This window comes from Centroberyx affinis, unplaced genomic scaffold (genome assembly GCF_046629955.1).
Source record: "Centroberyx affinis isolate AG114_WGS23_722 - 3 ecotype Tasmania unplaced genomic scaffold, CSIRO-AGI_Caff_v1 ptg001835l_1, whole genome shotgun sequence".
Lineage (NCBI taxonomy): Eukaryota > Metazoa > Chordata > Actinopteri > Beryciformes > Berycidae > Centroberyx > Centroberyx affinis.
This window is the reverse complement of record NW_027280214.1, coordinates 32,658-52,893: the sequence shown is the minus strand read 5'-3', so window position 1 is coordinate 52,893 and position 20,236 is coordinate 32,658. Positions and strand designations below refer to the sequence as shown.

At 41.8% G+C, this 20,236-nt stretch overlaps 1 protein-coding gene across 1 annotated transcript; it reads left to right on the top strand.

Moving 5' to 3' along the window:
• Window positions 1–13,723: 13,723 nt before the first annotated feature.
• Window positions 13,724–19,830, top strand: rcn1 (reticulocalbin 1, EF-hand calcium binding domain). Its single transcript, XM_071529727.1, has 6 exons — window positions 13,724–14,216; window positions 15,317–15,510; window positions 15,647–15,825; window positions 17,317–17,377; window positions 17,891–18,090; window positions 18,264–19,830. The coding sequence occupies exons 1-6, from the start codon at window positions 13,996–13,998 to the stop codon at window positions 18,369–18,371; spliced, it is 963 nt and encodes a 320-aa protein (XP_071385828.1). The 5' UTR covers window positions 13,724–13,995; the 3' UTR covers window positions 18,372–19,830.
• The last annotated feature ends 406 nt before the right edge of the window (window positions 19,831–20,236 follow it).

Below are 20,236 nucleotides of genomic sequence, written 5' to 3'. Positions count from 1 at the left end.
TAGATAGATAGAGAGAGAGAGAGAGAGAGAGAGGGAGAGAGAGAGGAGAGAGAGAGAGAGGGAGGGAGAGAGAGAGAGATCCACCAAACTATTTTTTGAAACAACGCCAAAAAAAAGGGGGAGTCTTCACAGAAAATGTTAAAATGAAACGCAAGTGTGGCGCATAGGCCATTAAGAGCGTCTACAAACGAGCCTATAGCTCCGAGCAAAGGGGAGACGGAACATAAAACACCAAATGTGACAAACTCAGCGCAGATCTCGGTGATATGTATAAATGGATGCAGCGGCACAGCGCTGTATGTGAATTCACACAGATAACTGGGCTATGTAAAACAACACACACTAAATCAGGCAATAACGACGACAAACCGTCTGGAAAATGGACGCACAGTGCAGCAAGAAATCACTTTTTGCTCCCTCCCTCCTTCTCTCTGTCTGGATGACAAATCCTGTCCTGGAGTAAATATTTTGAGGATAATTGAACTGATTGTTATTTGCAAGTTCCTCTGTCTTGAATATAAAAGGGCGGCGGCGTGCCTGCGCGCACTCATAATGACTTTCAGACCATTGGCAAGATATATTCATAATGTGGTGAATCTTAAAACCCTAATATGCAATTCTCCGTTCTATGACACGATGCATTATTGATTTGGCTTCCCCCCCCCCCCCCCCCCCCCCCTACAAATTGCAAATGTTCTTTTAAACTGAAAATATGGGTTAGATGGGGATCTCTGGGATCTGAAAGGTCATGAAAGAGCTCGTCGTTGAAACGTGAGATATGATGAGCTATGATACGAGCTGACCTCTATTGTGTTTTACCAAAACAGGCTCACTAAGGCCTATAGCTCTACCTCTAGACTCTAACTCTAGAAGGAAGGGAAAATCTAAGAAAAATGACACATGAAAATAGCTTGGAGACAAAGAAGACGAGGAAAGAAACCAGTGAAATTGTCTTAGCAGATGATTTATTTTGAAGACACTTTCATAGCCGACGTGTAACTTAAACATTGAGAACTTCTCCGTAAAAAAAAAAAAAAAAAACGTGTAATAGTTTTCGGGTCACCGGTTCACTATTGATTTTATTCACTCCATCCCTTAGGCCTCGGTCATTCACCGGCACCCCACTGTGTTTCCACCCTACATTTCATCCTACAATGCTATAGGCCTACTGCTCTCAGATAGCCTACGTACAGGCCATGAAACGTTTCTAAATCTAATCACAAACGAACCGTAATTAGACAAGTAATTAACAGCGTAATTAACAGCCCCTTTCAGCTTGCTGTGCTTTGATATGAACGGGGAGCGAGCCCCGCGCATTATGGCCCAGGCAGCAGCGGCGGCAGAGGATAAAGTCTTTATTATTATTGCTGGAAACCCATCTTAGTCTTTGCCCAAGACCTCCTCCCCCCTAATCAAGGTTTTAATTAAAGACGGTTGAGGGCCATGGAGAACATGAAGGCCAGTAATTAAGACTAACATTGGACCCTAACAGATGCAACCCTCCTCCTGCGTTGCTGGAAAAAAAGGCACTTCACAATTCAAGACGCACACAGAAGTTTGAACATAGATGTAACGCCGAATAATAAGAAAAAGACTGTTAGACTGATTGCGGTTGGTGATCATTATAACGCATCACAATCAGACAGATATATATAACAGATATAAACACAAATCAAACATATTCCTCTAAAGTCTCTTTCCCCATATAACTTACTAAAGTTTTATACTACTTATTATGACTTGTACCACGAATTAATGCCATAAAGATTTATGTCAGCCTATAAAAAGGTGACTAAACTCTATTTCTGCAAATAAAAAAAGGCAGGTACACCAAGTTTAGGTGGGTTTACCCTCCACTGCATTACTGTGCATAGAGCATAGTGTTTGGGTTAACCCCTCGTCCTGAGAACAGAAGCACATTCCCATTTAGTGAGGGGAGTCGCGGCGGTCGAGATGCTTGTTTTCATATTTCTTTGACATCTATTGATTTGAGGACAGCTGTAGGGTTTTGTCGCAGGAGAGAGCCCCCGGTCACCCTGCATTAGTGTGATGCCTGAGCACTAGCCCGACATCTGAGGGTCCAAACAGCCACTGAGACTTGATAATAAGGGACACAATATCATTATTACACACACACACACACACACACACACACACACGAGCACGCGCGCTAATGGTTGGAAACAGCCCCACAGCCTACAGTTTAATGCAACTTCACGTTACTATATCGAAATCATTTCACATGTTCCATAGTCCTTATCTTGCTGTTCAAAGGATTACTGAGCACAAAATAAATCCTACTTAATGGCTTATAGGTGTGTTTGGATTTTAAACTGAAATACTATTTAAAAGGAAAAAACAATAAAAGTTTATAGGTCTACTTAATGTCTTCTAGTCTAATATCTTGGTGTTATGTAATGATTCTCAGTTCAGGGAAAGCATTTCGGTCAGAAGCAGTTCCCATTAGAAAAAACAAAAACAAAAAAAAAACAAAAAAAAAAAAAAAAGTTCTAGATTAGATGTAATGCTCAAGTAGTTCAGCCTGATTAATAATCGCACACAAATGTTCCAAGGTAAACAACCGACTTCACCTTTGGCACCGGACCGAATAGCAAGAAATCAAGGTAGTAAATAATGGAAGTTATAGTTTTGCTCAAGCAGCTGGTTCAAACCTGCAAAATGCCAAAGGCTGCACGAAATATGTTGTCTATCTGCACCTGGTAGTTTACCCACTGCCGAGGCCTACCTACAGTACACAACCACAGCCTACATATTATACAAAATACAATAGATTTGTGTGTCAAGTGGGGCTATGAATAATCATCATTCAGCCAGTCAGTCCCCACTCATCCTCTCTCTCTCTCTCTCATAGTCAATTACACACACACACACACACACACACACAAACACACACACACACACAAACATACACCCACACACGCACACGCACACGCACGCACGCACGCACACGCCCAGACTTCCTCCATAAGTTGCCTTGTGAAAGTTTACTGCAGGATTTGCCCCTCTTCAGATGGGCAAACAGATGGGCAGACATTTAGCCAAAATCCCCCGCAAAGTTCCCTGCCTGCTCTCCCACCACTGGAGAGGAGCGGGCCTGCAAGGCAGTTGCACTTTGGCTTCTCGACCTCGCCACCTCTCCTTTTAACAAATGGCGTCCTTAGTTCTCACCTGAAAAAATGATTTGGGAGAGGTATTCCTATGGCAAGAAAAAACAGAGGGAGAAAAAAACTGTTGTAATGTGGAACTAAGGTACGATTTTAAGAGTAAAGCACTGATATATTGGAAGCCCTTCCCACTCTCTCTCGCTCTCTGTCACTCTCTCTCATATACACACGCACACACACGCACTCACTCACACACACACACCTATACTTTGACGAAATATTCCTATAATAGGTTATTTCTGTAGGGTCGTATGTTGTGTCTATGGAACTCAATTGTGAGTTTACAGTAACTTTATTTTTTATCTCCTATAGTGTTACTATAAGATTTTCTGTGGTATATTTTTGTCATATAGTAGCTGCATGGTATTTTGTAATTCTGTTGTAATATTTTGTATAGTATCCTTCTAAAATGTATTATACGATTACTATAGCTCTTTGTCACGCACACAAATTGTCTTCTGCGTACCTCGTGGGCGGGGCGTGCTTTTAATTAATAGGTAATTATGAATGGGGTCAGAATAAATAGCCAGTATAGCAAAAACTGCTGCACACAAGTTAATACAACCCTTTTTAAATTAAAACGAAGTTGGAATACAAAATGTATGAGCCACTGTCTTACAAAACTGGACTTAGATGATGACAAAAAAGTACAAAACTTGGCCTACATGCTGCGGTCCCCACTGCCAACCACACTGTGCACCATCATCGCCACTTGTGGAGCTTTTCTGCCCCCTAGCGCCGATTTAGAGGTACACAAATCTTTGTGTGCAAGAATCCTGTCACCTCTGTTGTGTAGTCTTGTATTGAAATATGCTGCTGGGCTCATTTACAAATGGCTTAACAATAGTGACCTTGCACTGTTTATATACAGGTGCCCCGGTCAGGTAGACATGACTGGGCCGACTGACTCATATCGCTGTTCAAGCCAGTCCACAGGCAGTGCTTTCAATGCTGACATTAGATTATGTAATTAACTGAAAACCTGAATGCTTAGTTAACATTTGGTATGTTAATTGTATGTATGTTATGTTAATATGTGGGAGCACAAGCGCCATCACCTACAACTTACCCTATACAGGCCTAGTAATAGGTCGACACTGTGGCTCTCATGCAGAATAATCACTGATTGTAGTTTTACTTAGAAATACATGAACAACTTCCTAGAGGGAATCTTGCCATCTGAAACCAAATCTATTTTTTTGAGGATATAGACAATGTTTTTTTGGCCATTCAAAGACTGCAAACACTTGCCAGGAAACTATTTATTCAGTGAAGGACTTTCGGGGAATGTATCAAACAAGCAATCTTCTAGACTAGTATAGTGCAGTGAAAAAGACAATGAGGTTCACCCAATCCTGGCTTTACCGTTGACTGGTCACTATGGACAGGTCCCAGGCTGATAAAAAAAACTGGCTAATTCATCAGAGATATCTCTCTGGTTTTCCCACCTTAAATCAAGACCACCAGGATGGGAAAATCAGACGTATATCTTTAATGGTTGCCAAATATTACTCTTACAACTGATGTGATGACAAGATGTGTAATTTTTTTCTCTATCTGAGGATTTTATAATCTTCATTCACCTTGGAGATGGTGTTAAATAGAAATATTTTCTCAGCTTGAATCATGCTAACTGGGTCTATACACACACTGATGTCCTAGTGACTACTATTTCCACCAGCGAATAAATATTGATGTTTTTATGATGACTGCCATACATTGTCCTTTGATGCAGTTAATGTAAATATCTAGTTCCCTGAAGCGTCAATAGGGACGACCCCTCAAATCACTGAATTTACACTGGGGGTCTGTAACCCTATCTGCTTATTAAGCTTATTATAAGTCCACAAATGCCACTGTACATGGCCTTAAATATAATAGTTTATAACATTTTCCACACTATTTGTTTCAATAAACCTCAGAAAATGGTAAATGCGTTACAGAAGGAGAAATGGCACTCTATCTTTATGATTATTTATGAAATGATAATGATAATTTTGAGCAGTGGAAAATATACAGTAGGCCTACACGTGTCAGTAACTCTTCACATTTACAGTGTCGATGGCTATGTAAATTTAATAAATCACAATTCTCACGATTGAAGAAGGAATAACGTTTTTCAAAGAAGTAAATGTAAATGTCACAAATGGCAAAATCCAGGCCCAAAACAACAACTTAAGGTAAGAGACTACAGAGAAAAGGTGGAGAAAAAACAAAAATCATTTCACTGCATAAAGTTGTTCCAAGTCTGGGATGTGGGTGTTTGGATCCAGTGCTTACACTTATACAGTACAGTGTAGTTTCAGCTCTGATTGACTGTGTGTGTCAGGTGTGTTGACTGAACTTGCAGTTTCCCCCACCTAGATTTTAGCCACTTTTTTAGTCTGACATAGTTCTTATATTCTGTATAAATTCATAGCATGCATCTCAGTAATTGGTATCAAACTGATGTAAGTTATATAAGGATAGCGTCTTCTAACAAATTAATGTTTTTCTGAAAGTATAATATTGTTTGTATTTGTGGATCTTTGCCTTATGATAATCACTGACTGGAGGTCACAGTTTACCCATGTTTTTGTGTTTACCTCTACATCACTGGTTATAGCACAGCACTTCTCAGAAGCTTTCTGCTCCAGGTGATATTCTGCAGCCGAACAGCAGAAGAACAAAGTAGGCTATTATCCATAATATTCCAGTAATGTTAAAAGAATGAGAATTAATTTTCCATCTGGTTGCATAGAGATAAATGTCAAACGTATCGGATTGGGACCGTTATTTTCCTCATTAAGGGAGCACACTGAAGGTTGATGAAGAGGTATTAGGGTCTTGCTGCCCGTGCATAATTTAGCCTACAGATCAGGTGGGCCTACAGCCTGTATGGCCGGCCTACTGGCTGAATGGATTATTTTGTAAATCTCCAAAAAAAGTGTTCTGGATCTTGGAACATACAGTATCCCATAGAATATAACATGTAATATAAATCTGAGTATAAAATACATGAATTGATGAAAATAAAAATGATTACAGATATTTTAGCTTGACAAAAAACTCTTGTTAAATAGGCTAACAGTTGTGGCTTCTGCAGTAGACACACACACACATAAATTCCCCTTAGTCTACCGCAGTATTTTGTCTTGTAATGGAAATGTGGTCCCCTTAGAGGATCTCTCCCTCTCTCTCTCTCTCTATGCATGGAGGGAGGCTGGCATTTACTTGACAATTTCTGCCTTTAAGTGCATGCTTTAAGTGCAGTGTTTTTATCTACACCTAAGATAGCTACAGACCAGGACAATTTAACAGGCAATTTAACTGACCGTGTGTTAGTGAAGCTGTCTGAGTCCCACTCTCTGCCAGAGCGGCATGGCATGATGGATGTAGGCAGTCTGGGCTTGGTGAAGACACACACACACACACACACACACACACACACACACACACACACACACACACACACACACACACACACACACACACACACACACACACACACACACACGCACACACACACACACACACAATCCTATTGACTACGCAGATACACAGACACACCGCCCTGCCATATTTTCCCAATACAAACGCATATGGACCCATCCGCGGCCAACCCCCTTCCATTAAGTCAACATCTTGTGCTGGCGGTTGGAACAGTGCGGGGCTGGAGTCAGGTCGTCCAAAACCGTCAGTAAGAGGAGGCAGAGGCGTTTGTCATCCTCCTCTCTGGGCACCATCCTCCTGGAAGAGAGAGAGGGGGGACAGAGGGTGGTGCAGCTATGGAGCATCTGGCTCTGGTAGCTCCAGCTGCAGGGAGAGAAGGGGACAGGAGCTGCGCTGCAGCCCAGGGGAGACACTCTTTCTGCAGCCAAAACCACTCCACCACCCTATCTGTTGGATGGAGGTGGGGAATCAATTCAGACAATTCAAACAACAGTATGTGGATGTTGTAGATAACCTGCAGCGGGCAAGCAGAAGGCCTAGTACAGAGGAGATGTTGGGCGAAAATACAGATACTTAAGAACATAATGGATGCCTTCATTTCCAGTATTTCAATGCAGCTGAACACTCATTTGTTTATGTAACACACTGATTTTGTTGTACAGCAGTATATTGATCTGTCAATCTCTCTGTCACAAACACACACACACACACACACACACACACACAGAAATAGGGTCATTAGACTATGGGGACAAACCCCTTCACATCACATGGTATTAAAGTCCTTGTGGCTCTGTAGTTGTTCTCTTAGCTAGGAGAGAGTCTGCTACCACAGAAAAACCCTGCAGCAGTGGCAAAAAGGCTGGGCATGGCGTGTGTGGCACGTGCGCGCTTGTGCGTAGTTTCGCTCAAGCATGCCACAGTGCGGAGAAGGTGTAAAGGATGTACTGTAATGCCAACTGACTGGAATGTTGGACCAGAGGAGAATGTCACCCAAATGATGACCCACAAATCAAAGGCCACAGTCACGCAGCCAAGGCCTAGAGACAGTGTTTAGCATCTAGCGTCAGCACACAGATGATGATTAGCCAATGGCGGACATTTAGCACCAGACCCCATCGCCTTTGAGGGCACTTCGTCACAGATCTATGGATGATTCAAGGCCTGGGGACGGCATTTAGTATTAGCACTTAATGTCCAACTGTGTTCCAGGGTTTGTTCTCAGGCGATTTAGCTGCGCTGATTGAGGGAGGAGATGAGATGAGATGTTTTGAGGGAGGGGATGGGAAGTCCTCAGAGGGGCGACACATCCTTCGCTCCCTTATTGCGAAGTATGACCTTTGCTGAGGGAAGATCTAGGGGGCTGAGGAGCCCCTTCGTCACTGAGATGTCCTCCGGGATTAATTAACCCTATTCTCCCATTAGGCCTGTGGGATTGCATCTCAGATTGGGAGAGGTGCTGCAGGGGGCCGCCGTGCCCTGCTGCTCCGATCACTACCAGGTGTGTGCATTTCCTGTTCGAATTTTAAAGACATCATACACCCCAAGACCATTTTTTCAAGGTGTGTCATGGCATTGGTCAAACCTGCGCTTATGTATGCATTGCATCCCATCTGGGATGACTGTGGATATTACTCTCACTTTAAATGTTGTAAGCCACAAATATTAACACACAAGGAAAAAGATATGAGTTTGGAACATAAAGAAAAACAAAAGGATACAATTCAGTACTTACAAATCTTTCTAATCTTTTCCCTATAGGTGGGCTACTTCCATACATACAACATAGCCCTTTGCCACATTTTGCAGATACTGCTGTGGTTAACCAGAGAAAACCAATGAAATTAGTTGCACAGATCACAAGCATCTGTTTGATGTCACTAATGATGTGTCAAGGGGGCTGCCATGTGCTATTGTTCTGATCGGCTATAGTTGTGTGTCTCTATAATGTGATAAATGTCATATTCCCAACAGAGAGAACACAAATTTAACATTCTTTCCTAAAACCCGACCATTAATGTCAATCATGTGGAGGGCCAGGGAAAGCTGGAGGGTGCCAGCTAGCACAACAAACGCTGGTCCCTACAGTCTCATGACGACGCTCCCCAGACGGTCTGCAGCTAATCTTCTTTTCATGGTCTTCATTACGACCTGTCAGAACATAAATTGAGAGTAAATTGCCATGTTTATTAACACAGTACTAAAACAGCAACCTTAACTGCTCTGCCCCCTCGCGCAAATGTTAATGGTTAACAATGACCAGGAGGATAAATTAAGATCCTGCATAAAATGATGCTGCACCCCAACAAATCCTCCCCTAACATACACACACACATCCACAGAGCGTCACAACCACAATTCCACCTTAATATGCCTCCTCAAACATTATGTCCTCTGTTGATGACCCCCATTGAAGACCTATTCAGACAGACACTTGCTCGCCACATATTTGCAGCTCGAGTAACGATGGGAAGGGCTATGCTTCACAGAGCACCGCATCAACAGAGTCCTGAGTCTGAGACTTGCTGCGGCCTTTGCCATATAACACAGTAATTACTAGATCAAATCTGTTCAAATTGAGGCAACGCTGTTCTGTGATCCCTCCTATACTAATCAGCACGTTGAGGTATGGCTGTGTGACTATAAATTGCTGACTTAATTAAAACCAGGACCTCTCTGTCATCTAATTACAGGGAGAAAAGGTTATTGCTTCAATGCAATTTTCCAAATATGATTCCTTCACAGTTATTAAAGGCTCAGGCGTCGTTTATTGTTTCAGATTTTTCAATATGGAAATGGCCCCAGTGACAGACGTAATGACTCGGGGAAAACGCTTCATCTCGATAGTGGCCTGGCATGGCCATTTGTCTAAGATAAGTGGAGCGGACAGGAACGGGGAAATGTCATGGGAGGCATCCCATGATTGCCTCCACTTTACAGTTGTCATTAAACAGAGCAAAGGTTTCTTTTCTCCTACGCGGCAGCAATGAGAAGTTTATTAATCTATCTAGAATAGTAGGGGCGGTGAGTTATTATAACTATGAAAATTCACAAGGGAGAGGGGAAAAAGTGGAGAGTAATTGTATGGTGAGAGACTCCATACTCTCTGTTATTGTTCAGTCAGATCCACATTCTCTACTTCAACTCCTCTGCCAACCTGAAGGGGAACTGTTGTAGAAAAAGAAAGGGACACAAAACTGTCTGTGTAAGTCTGATAGAATGACGTGCCAGCAGTTCACACAAGGGTTATGTAGGACAGGGGTGCTCGTCCAAAAAGACAAAATCCTAATATTAATATAATTCTGTTGTGGGATGACAGCAACCCCAAGAACAGACTGAAACCACTGCTCCCTTTTAACGCACAGTGCTCTTTTCTTTTAAAATACCCAAGCTTGATGCATTTCAACAGGAGTCTTTGTCCAAATTATGACAAAGCTCAACAATTATGGGGGAAAGAAAAAAGGGAGATATTGAACTCAGCATGCCTGAAGAAAATAAAGAGTAAAGGTGAATAGTAGACAATAATAGACAATCTCACTGTAGTTTCAAGGGTCATAAAGCAAGGCTCAGATTTGACTGGAATAACCATGCACTAAATGCCCTTTTTACACAAATAGATGATGTGGGTTGGGATGCTTTGATGAAATCAGCAAATGGTTAATATCAATAGAAGGGATTCACTCTAAATGTGGCATTGGTCCATTCAGTGATCTGTCTGGTCTTTCAGTCAAATCTGCTTTTTTGTTGAATAAAGTGTAATCACCGGCATCATCTTTTAGCCACCGGCAGGAGTGGAAAGTCACTCTACTCAGTCACTTTTACTCAAGCACTGTATCTAAGGGAAGTTTTGAGGTACTTTTCTCAAGAGTTTCCATTTCAGGAAAGTTTACAGGTTTCCACTGATACACTTAAAGCACATATTCTTCTGTCTGAGGACAAAGGGGGATTAATGGGTAAGGGGACATTTCAGAACAGATATAACTAACATAACATTTGGGTATAATACTCTCTAGTCTCTGTGTCTCCAGTTCATTATCTATGAGGCAACTCGTTTTACATTGTCATCACGCCACAAGTTTGAAGCATTTTTCTCTGCTTTTTTGGCTTAAAGGTGCAGCAGGTAAATTTGAAGGAAAAAAAGGAGAGAGAAACAAGATGAACGCTTTCCCCTCCCTTCCTTACACACCCAGCCAGTGGCTATGAGCTGCAGCTGATTGACAACACTGAGTGAAGTCCTCAAGCTCTAAAGTTTTACTCAATAAGTCAGATGCCTGAATCTTTAGATGCCTGGAAATTTACTTTGGAAGCAAATAGCAGAGCAATGATGCTATCAATATCACACAGATTCTGAGATATAATCTTTCTCATTCATGTTCACCCAACATGGAGATTACTTCAAACAACATGTCAACTTATAAAACCTATGTACAGCAGCTTTAAGGAGAGAAGTGTTAATGTTTACAAATTTTTAATGGGCCGTTACAAACTATAGGAATAAAACGTGTGAGTTCTTCAATTGGGAGGCCTTCCCTTCAGGTAAATGATTTACATACTTCCACCAACAGCCAATAAGCAACGCATTCCAATAAGAAACGCATTCCACTTTCTACTGACAAGCAAATTCACTTCCATATATCAGTGCAAGATCTCAATTATTTACCCACATATCAATCCAAAGTAAGCACTTAGACATTCATATGCTCTTTTTACGCTTAAACAAACTATAAAGATATTTTGCACAAAAAAAAAGAATTAGTAAATGTTGGGGAAATAAAGTCTGGGGCAGGAAGAGGCCACAACAGAACTATATATCCTGGACACTAATGCTCTGTGTCTCCCACCATAGGGTTTTCTTAATCACATTAACCAAATGCCTTCTGCAGTGTGTGTAATCTCATGGTTAACTGAACACCCCTGTAGCTGCAGCCCCCTCCCCTTTTCTCTTCCTCAGTGAAATATTCATGTTGAAAGCCACTCTTCCCCCATCCACTTACTCTCTCCAACATGTTAATGCCCAGAGTTGTTCATCCATGCAGTTATTGTCTGAGATTAATTCTAACTTCTCAATTACCTTTACCATGTATATACCTCAAAAACTTCCTAAAGTGGCAGTATTGATCGGTCCAAAGCCAACAAATATGGTACGAACCAATCCTGGTGAGATTAGCATCACTGACATTATGCAAAAAAAAAAAAAAAAAAAAATTATAATAACAATGTTAACAGAAAGGTTCTTTTTCAACTTGAAATTCAAAGTCATGAGATGCATCTCCTATACCAACAGAACTACTATTTTAACATATCTCAAACTTTATAAAGTATGTATATATTGTCAATTAATACCATTTTTTTAGTAACTGTAAGGAGATGTGTCTCACTGGGAAAACACATTTGTATTTCTTCATGTCTGCACAACACACTGATTCAAATTGACCAGGCAAGACTAATTTAAATACATTAACTATTCATTAATTGAATAAAAAGGCTAGTTAGCCCCAGGGTCCCTTTATAATCATAAACTGGGGTGTACAGTTTATGCAAAACAGCAAAGTGCCATGTGCTGGCTTATTATGCTAATGATGAATGGCAAAATACATGTTTCTCCTGCCCACGAAGGAGGATTAGGCATGGCAGTGTCAGCAAGTTGTTTCCAGGGTACAGACTCTGCTCTTCCATATTACAGCATGTTGAGATGCATCTGAGTAATGTGATTCTTTTAGTCTTTCTAATGGAGATACGATCGTACTTCTCTCACCCCCCCTCCCTCACAGACTCTCTGTCTGTCTCTCTCTTTCTCTCACTCATGCTCTCTCTCTCTGTATCTCTCTCTCTCTCTCTCTCTCTCTCTCTCCAAACAAAACATTACAAGCATGGACAATACAAAGTCAAACAACTACATACACACACGCTCATAAACACACTCTTCTGTCTTTTTCAAGTAATCCCTCTCCCGCCAGTGCCGGCCTGCATTTCAAAAACCGGAACAAGCAGGAGTTGGTCAAAACTTTTCCGCTGCTGGACTAGAAATAGCTACTAGAGGCTGGCAACTTTCTGTGGCACTAACCAGGCTGCAAGCCTTTACAAGGCAGCAAGCAATCTTAAACCTAAAGACTCATCATAATATACTGCATCAAAGAAACTCATCCTCCCACTCTCAGAATGACTGAGGAATGATGTAATGGCTTTGTATGATGTTCAACAAGCCAAATATTATCCCTTGCCTAACTCTGAGGGTGTATTGTGCAGCTTTGAGTCTATACTGTGTATGTATTCCAAATAGAAAATAAATGTATGTTATTGTAGTATATCATTAATATAACTACTTGCACAGTATTCACTTCCTGATTTGGTCTAGGAAAGGTCTTTGTCTCTGCTGGGGTGGTCTTGATTACTGCCATAAACACACACACACACACACACACACACACACACACACACACACACACACACACACACACACACACACACACACACACTATCACTGGACTGTGTACAGAACTGTTGGGTGGGCAGGATACACCTAAAACCATTTTAAGGATGGTCAGGGTGCCATGTTTTGAGTAGGGTCCCGGTTTCGAAGTATATGCTGTTTTTATGCTGTTTTTATTTTTAGTTTAGAAACTCTGTGAGTGACCAAATTCTGGGGAGTGGCATATTTGTCAGTGGCAGGGCAAACCAAGGGCTTGAGCCCTATTTAAGTCCTATACATGAATGTGCCTGCACACTCGCGCACGCGCACATACACAGTCATATACCTTTGTGGCCAATGCCTCAATTGTAAACTGGTGTAAGTGAGGCTTAGGTGTGTGATATGAAACCAACCTGGGCCGTGAAGCAGCAGGACACCTGAGAATAAACTACTCGTGTTTCTGTCTCGGTTTGGACTCAGACATCCACGCTCGACTCCACAGCGCCAGTGAGTTTGCGTGTCAGCTTGCAACGTGGCGCCTGAAGTGTTCTCGTGTTACGGACAGCCCCTGAACCAATGGCAGAGACACTACCGCTGGATGGGGCTGAGCCCTGTCTGAAACGGGCACTGTGACTGGCTGTACGTAAGGCGGTAAGAAAACCCGGTTTGGTTGCATCCATATTTCGGCAAACCAGACAGGACTGCCGAAAAACCGTCCCCGGGTGTGTTGTAGTTGTTCTCCCCGGACCTGTAGGCTTTTTGGCACAGCTCAGAGGTTTGGTTGTTGGATCCGGCGCCGCTGCAACATTGTTGCTCTCCGCTGTTGAAGAGAGGGAGGTTAGTGTATAGAGGTACAAGCAGTCCAAGTGGCTACATCTGCCGCTTGCTCATTGTGCATTGCATAGTGTCACAGGCCTATTCAGAAACAGCTGACTTGACCTCAGAAAAACCCAGCTTTAGCCCTAACTGATGGACGTCTTCAGCTACGTTTGTGCTTTGCTTCTTTGCACTGTTGCGGTGCATGGTAAGCCAACATTAAGAAAGGAAAGGGTTCACCATGACCCAGAACTGAGCAGGCAAGCCCACGAAGACAATAAAAGCTACCAATACGACCATGAGGCCTTTCTTGGCAAAGAGGAGGCCACAACATTTGACCAGCTCACTCCTGAGGAGAGCAAGGACAGACTTGGGTAAGGAAAAACATTATTACTTTCACTAGTCCAGGGATGTAGGCCTAGACAAGTTGCGTAGTGCCTAGGGTTCATTTATCTTTAGCAAACAGTCGTGTAAATATCATCAGGGGGGTTAGTTGACACTCTGGGACCAAGCCAGTGTTACATTGTCACACATTTAGTCTGCCTTTTTGTTTTCGTAAATCACGCACGCCCACGTATCTCCTGCTGGAGTCTATTGCGTGTAACTGCTCAAGCTAAGGATATTAAAGTTTCACAACTTCAGCCCAAGTGCTGCCTGAGAAACGTGTGCATGCCAGCAAATCCCCATGATATAACTGTGCATTATTATGCGCAAATGAAGAGCCGCTGCCATTCGCACACATTTGTGGCGTTAATTGCCTAGTTTTAATTATAGATCACTCATTAAAGAACCATTTGTAGGTGAGAAAGTTGGAGTGAAGTCGTGAGAGGCGCTGTCAGCATCTTCATACGGTGCTGCTGTGGCAAACTGCAGTGTAGCCTATACGTTGCATATACGTGTCCCTGACGTCGGTGTGCCTTTCCATACAAAGTGTAGCTCAACAAAGTGATATTTTCGCCGCTGCTTGGATGACAAGTTGGCACCATGTAACACACGTTGGCTAAATGGGCGTTTTCCCCAAAGAAATCCCTTTCCTGTAGTGCTGTGAGTGGGAGGATCCTTGTAACATCACAACGTGGCAGCCGAGATCTAAGAATACACTACAACTTCACTGCATCTTTCCTAAATGGACTAGCCCATCCGTTATACTAGTCTAGTGCACTCTTCCATTGAGTCCAGGTCCCTTACAGCAAAAATGGGCCTACCAAATATTTATTTATATTCTGGCTGTCAGTAGTTATAGTAGCCCGTTTTGTTTTTGTAAACTATCAATGGGCTGGAAGTGAAATTGCACAGACACTTGAGTGAATGAATGCTTCTTGCCACATCAACACTCGTCATGTCCTCTGTCATTTCTTCAGAATATGCCAAATAGATCCATATTTGCTTTGATGTCAGATTTTTGATGCTTCTATCCTTTAAATAAACGACACTAACCAAGGCCCTATATGTGTGTTTTCCCTTTGCCGTACAGTAAGATAGTGGACCGGATAGACAGCAACGCAGATGGCTACATCACCACCAGTGAACTCAAGAGCTGGATCAAGCGGGTGCAGAAGCGTTACGTGTATGAGAACGTGGCCAAGGTGTGGACAGACTACGACCTGAACAAAGACAACAAGATCTCATGGGATGAGTACAAGCAAGCCACGTATGGCTACTACCTCGGTACGATTTCCTTCGCTTTTGGCACACAGTGACCTTGTTAGGATGTCATTATTACGCACAGTGTTTGAGTATTAAACAGCATTTTGTAAGTTTACTGTAACCTTTTGTCTCCTCTGGTTTTCATTCATCCTCACAGCCAACCCAGAGGAGTTTGAGGATGCAACAGACCAGTTCAGCTTTAAGAAGATGCTTCCTCGTGACGAGAGGAGGTTCAAAACAGCTGATGTGAATGGGGATCTGGCAGCAGACAGAGAGGAGTTCACAGCCTTCCTCCACCCTGAGGAGTTTGACCACATGAGGGATATCGTGGTTCTGGTAAGCCTACTGTAACCACATGGTAATTAAGTGTGATTAGAAAGAGTCAGGCCGGGAGGTGTCAGTCTTGTTTCGTTTTCTCACAGAATTGGTATAGAAGGCATACTGGGGAGTGTTAGGTATTCAAATTTGTATGTGAGAAAAAAAAAACCTCAAGTTGGATTTGCAACTTGTCTGCCCCTTTAGAATTATTATTTAATTCCAGGAACAGATGGGAGTTTCTATTTATCTGTTTAAGTCGATGGGCCGCTTGGATAAATGTGCTACATTTGGATAACTCCCTAATGAAATTTTAACTCGACCTGGAAATGATTGAGTTTATATTTTTTTGGAACAGGTCTAGTGGGATGGGCTGACTATCCCATTTAAGACTCAATCTTTAAATATAAATTTGGCTGTGCTGAACAGTCTCGTGGCAAACAGTCGAAGTAATGCACTATGCCTCTGTGTTCATAAAAGTTGTACAACCCATTTGACAGAGTTAATTATTAATAGTTCATTTTTAAGATGTTACCGAATGTTGCCAAAGACCCGTTCAGGCAGTCACATCTTCATTGATTGTGGTTAGTCTGGCTAAAGATAATAAGAGGCGCGTGTTTCACAAGAGGGTTGGATTCCCAAAACATCCAAAGCCACTTTAACACAGATCTCTTACACAACCTTGCTACGATGAGTCCTTGATGGTTTATCTAGTCATGGGAAGAAACATAATTCTAAAAAAGAGACACTTTACAGCTTTGGAAAGAGCATGATTATAGATCAGCAAGACAAACGACGACTTAAAGTTATGTGTGCGTCGGGGAAAAAGGCCCTAAATAGACCTAAAAGCGTAAGTGTTCCTCAATTTCTACATGATGTGACGTGCCTAATGTAGGTAGAGCTCACACACACTCATGGGATGTACAGGAGATCTCTCACACCAGCCAATGTTTACAGAGGTCTATATTGGTCTATAGGTTTTATATTTTTAATGAACACATGTTCCTGTTTATTATTAGTCAGCCACTAGGCTAGAGAGGCTAAATGGCCATTAAACATTCATCAAGGTTCAGGGAGGGCATCTAACCTGCAGGAAAGGATGTGATTGGATGTGTGTGTACCTGCATGCATGTGTTGTGCCTGTATGCATTGCATTCGTGTGTGTGAGTGGTTGCTGTTTCACGGTCGTTTCACAAGGCCAGCCTTTATCCCACAGATAGTCAAATACAGGTAATCACAGAGAAAACCATGGGCCTGCGCTTTAAAAGGAAGACAAGTCGTAAATCTCTGAAAACTAGCATCTTTTTAATGCATGGGGGGGTTTGGCTGGCATCAGCAGTGAATCCGTGATTGTAGTGTCATTCTGCCAGCCTAGCTGTAAGCAGAGCCTCATAGTCTCATTCGTACCGCCCGGGGCGACGTGTTTCTGTTTTACTGCTCTCAGTGAAAGTCCCACTACTGTTGACCCTCGTGTCCCCCTTTTATGACATCATTACCTCCTTTTGTGTGCAGGAAACCCTGGAGGACATTGATAAGAATGGCGACGGACATGTGGATGAGGATGAGTATATTGGTGAGTCGTCAGCGTCAGCCATGACCGTTCTCAGATTTACTCCCATTTTTAAAACTCGTATGTGGCAGCATAGGAGTTTATCTACACAAGTATTATGTATTTTGTACATTTTGGTTCCTTTATCCGTTTGGACCTGCATCCCATAAGACCTCATGCTCTTTGATGCCCTAATTATGGAATCAAAGCCGTGTTTGTTGGGAAAGCTTGTGAGCTTGCATGTGACATAAGCCTGCTCCCTCCATTCCCCAATCTTGAGAATTTCCAGTTACATTTCCAATAGTCAGATAGTCTTTACTAAGGTTATCTGCTTTGCCTAATCAGATTGTTTTTTATGTCAGTTGTTAGAAACTGATCATAAAGGTATGTTTAAGGTGTAAACTGTATTTGTGACTGATGTTCACATATATATCACTGAATACTGAATAGTTTTTGGTTATGTGCAAGTTATATTTGTGGTTTACATTTGCCATTGTCCTCATTTGTCTTCATCCCTGTGCTCCTTTGTTGTTCCAGCTGACATGTTTGCCCACGAGGATGGCGGTCCGGAGCCAGACTGGGTCAAGACTGAGAGGGACCAGTTCTCAGACTTCCGGGACTTAAACAAAGATGGGAAGATGGATCAGGAAGAGATCCGCCACTGGATCCTGCCCCAAGACTATGACCACGCCCAGGCCGAGGCCAGACATCTGGTTTATGAGTCAGACCAGGACAAGGTAGAACATGTTTCCACCAAGTTTACCCCCATCAACTTGCTCGAGTGCTGTTTCTCGCCATCTTGTATTTAAGCTTTAACAAAGCTCATCTGATTATTCTTATATTTATACATGTCGAATATTCTTAAAACAAGGCTTGCTGATCTTGCAACATGCGTGTCCCCCCTTCTCAGGACCAGATGCTGACCAAAGAGGAGATTCTAGAGAACTGGAACATGTTTGTGGGAAGTCAAGCTACCAACTATGGAGAGGACCTCACCAGGAACCATGATGAGCTCTGAGTTCTCAGTGCAGCTTCTGACATGTGTGCGTGTGTGTGAGGAGGGTTGTTCGAACAGCTTTGTCTTCGAAGACAGAGTCACGCACTCTTGTGGCCTCCCACCACACCAGCACCACTCCATCCTTTCCTCACAATAGTGGGACAGATGTCACAGTGTTGGATACACACCCAACACTGTAGACACCAAACAAGAGGAGGGACAAGCGATGGTCCTACCACTAACATTAAGGGTCCATCTTGGTGTTTATATCGGCCTGGTTGTGTTTCTGACATTCAGGAGCAAAGCCAGACCCAGCAGACTTGCTCTAACTGCCATCGATGGTGCCTTGCAGCCATGTTGCTGGCTTAGCTGCCTCAGTGATCTGTGTAGATAATCTTTATCAAAAACTATGAAAGCTGAAATCTGAGCTTTACACAAATTAACAGATATACAGGAGCGTCTTCTTTGTTGGTGATGTTAATGTGAAAGCACAGCTCAGAACACTTATTCTGGTTTTATTTATTTATCGTATAACTTGAGGACTTTAGGTCTGGGAGGGATACAGTGTTCAACTGAAGATCCTTTTTCATCGTTTTTATACTGCAGACACAATTGGTGTTTTTTTTTTGTTTACACTTTTTCCTGGCCAAATAATTTGAATACTTTTTGATTGTTAGTTTCCTCTAGTTAAATGCTTTAAGAACTGTTACTAACATGATGTCTTAATGGCATGGTCTTTGCACGTGTTTTTCTTTTAGTATAGCCTGTGAAAGATTATTTCTGTATTTGTTTTTAGTTTTTAATGTATTTATTGGTAGACATAAGGCCAGCATGTATAATATGTTTCATATTAAATTTTATTGACCTTTGATTGTGTTAGAATTTAGTTTTACCCTCTTTTAACTATCAAAATTAATTAAGATGTTGTCTTTGGAAGTGCTTGAATCCAGGGCCTGAGGGGGCTGCACCTCTCACATGACGGGACGTCCTGTGTCCCGTTACATCACTCCCACTTCGTCTGCTGTGTCAGATCTACCAACTTACTGTACTTGCCATTGTATATATTAGCCTGATGTTTTTGAACATATGACACATTTTCTGAAATCCCTCTTTTGTCTGTGTGTTTTGTTTTGTTTTTTTATTCCATTTTGCATAAATGAATTGTTTTAATGAGTAGTCTTGGTGATAGATGTGTAGGAGTGCTATGCAGTTCATGAAAAGTACAAACTAGAACTAGACTTTATATGATTTCCATTTTTGGCCATCAGATAATCTCTCTCAACCTTTTCTTCCTTCTTTTACTCTTTTTTTTTCTGTTTTGTCCAATGCTCAGTTGCATAATGGTCCACATCATAGATGAGCACAAACACATCAAAATGTATCTTATTGTGCACTACAAATACTGAAGAACTGCGTCAAAATAAACGTTTAAGTACAGGTGGAAAAAAGTATTTAAATTTTTGTGTTAAGATTTTTTAATAAAAACAAATAACAATTTCATAACTTTTGCATATTCGTGCATGGAGATAGAAAACACTTTTTTCATGAATAGTGTCTCTTCACATAGAATGTTTTGTTTTCCTGGAAAACCAGCAGATATCTCTTGAACAAGGAACCTTTGAAACTCTTTGGTCATTGCATGGACATATCTGAGGCCTTATGTGTAATAGTGTGATCAGCTGATTATTTGTAATATATGAATCTGCTTAATATCATACTTAGTTCAAGTAACTGCATAGGGAAAGGGACTTTAAAAATGATTTTTTATATCCACTATTTCATAATTTCATCATCAAAGTATACTAGTAGACAGAAAAGGGAATGCAGCTTATCACTTGTGGCTGGGATGGCTGATCCTGCCAAATACTACTTACAAATCCCACAAA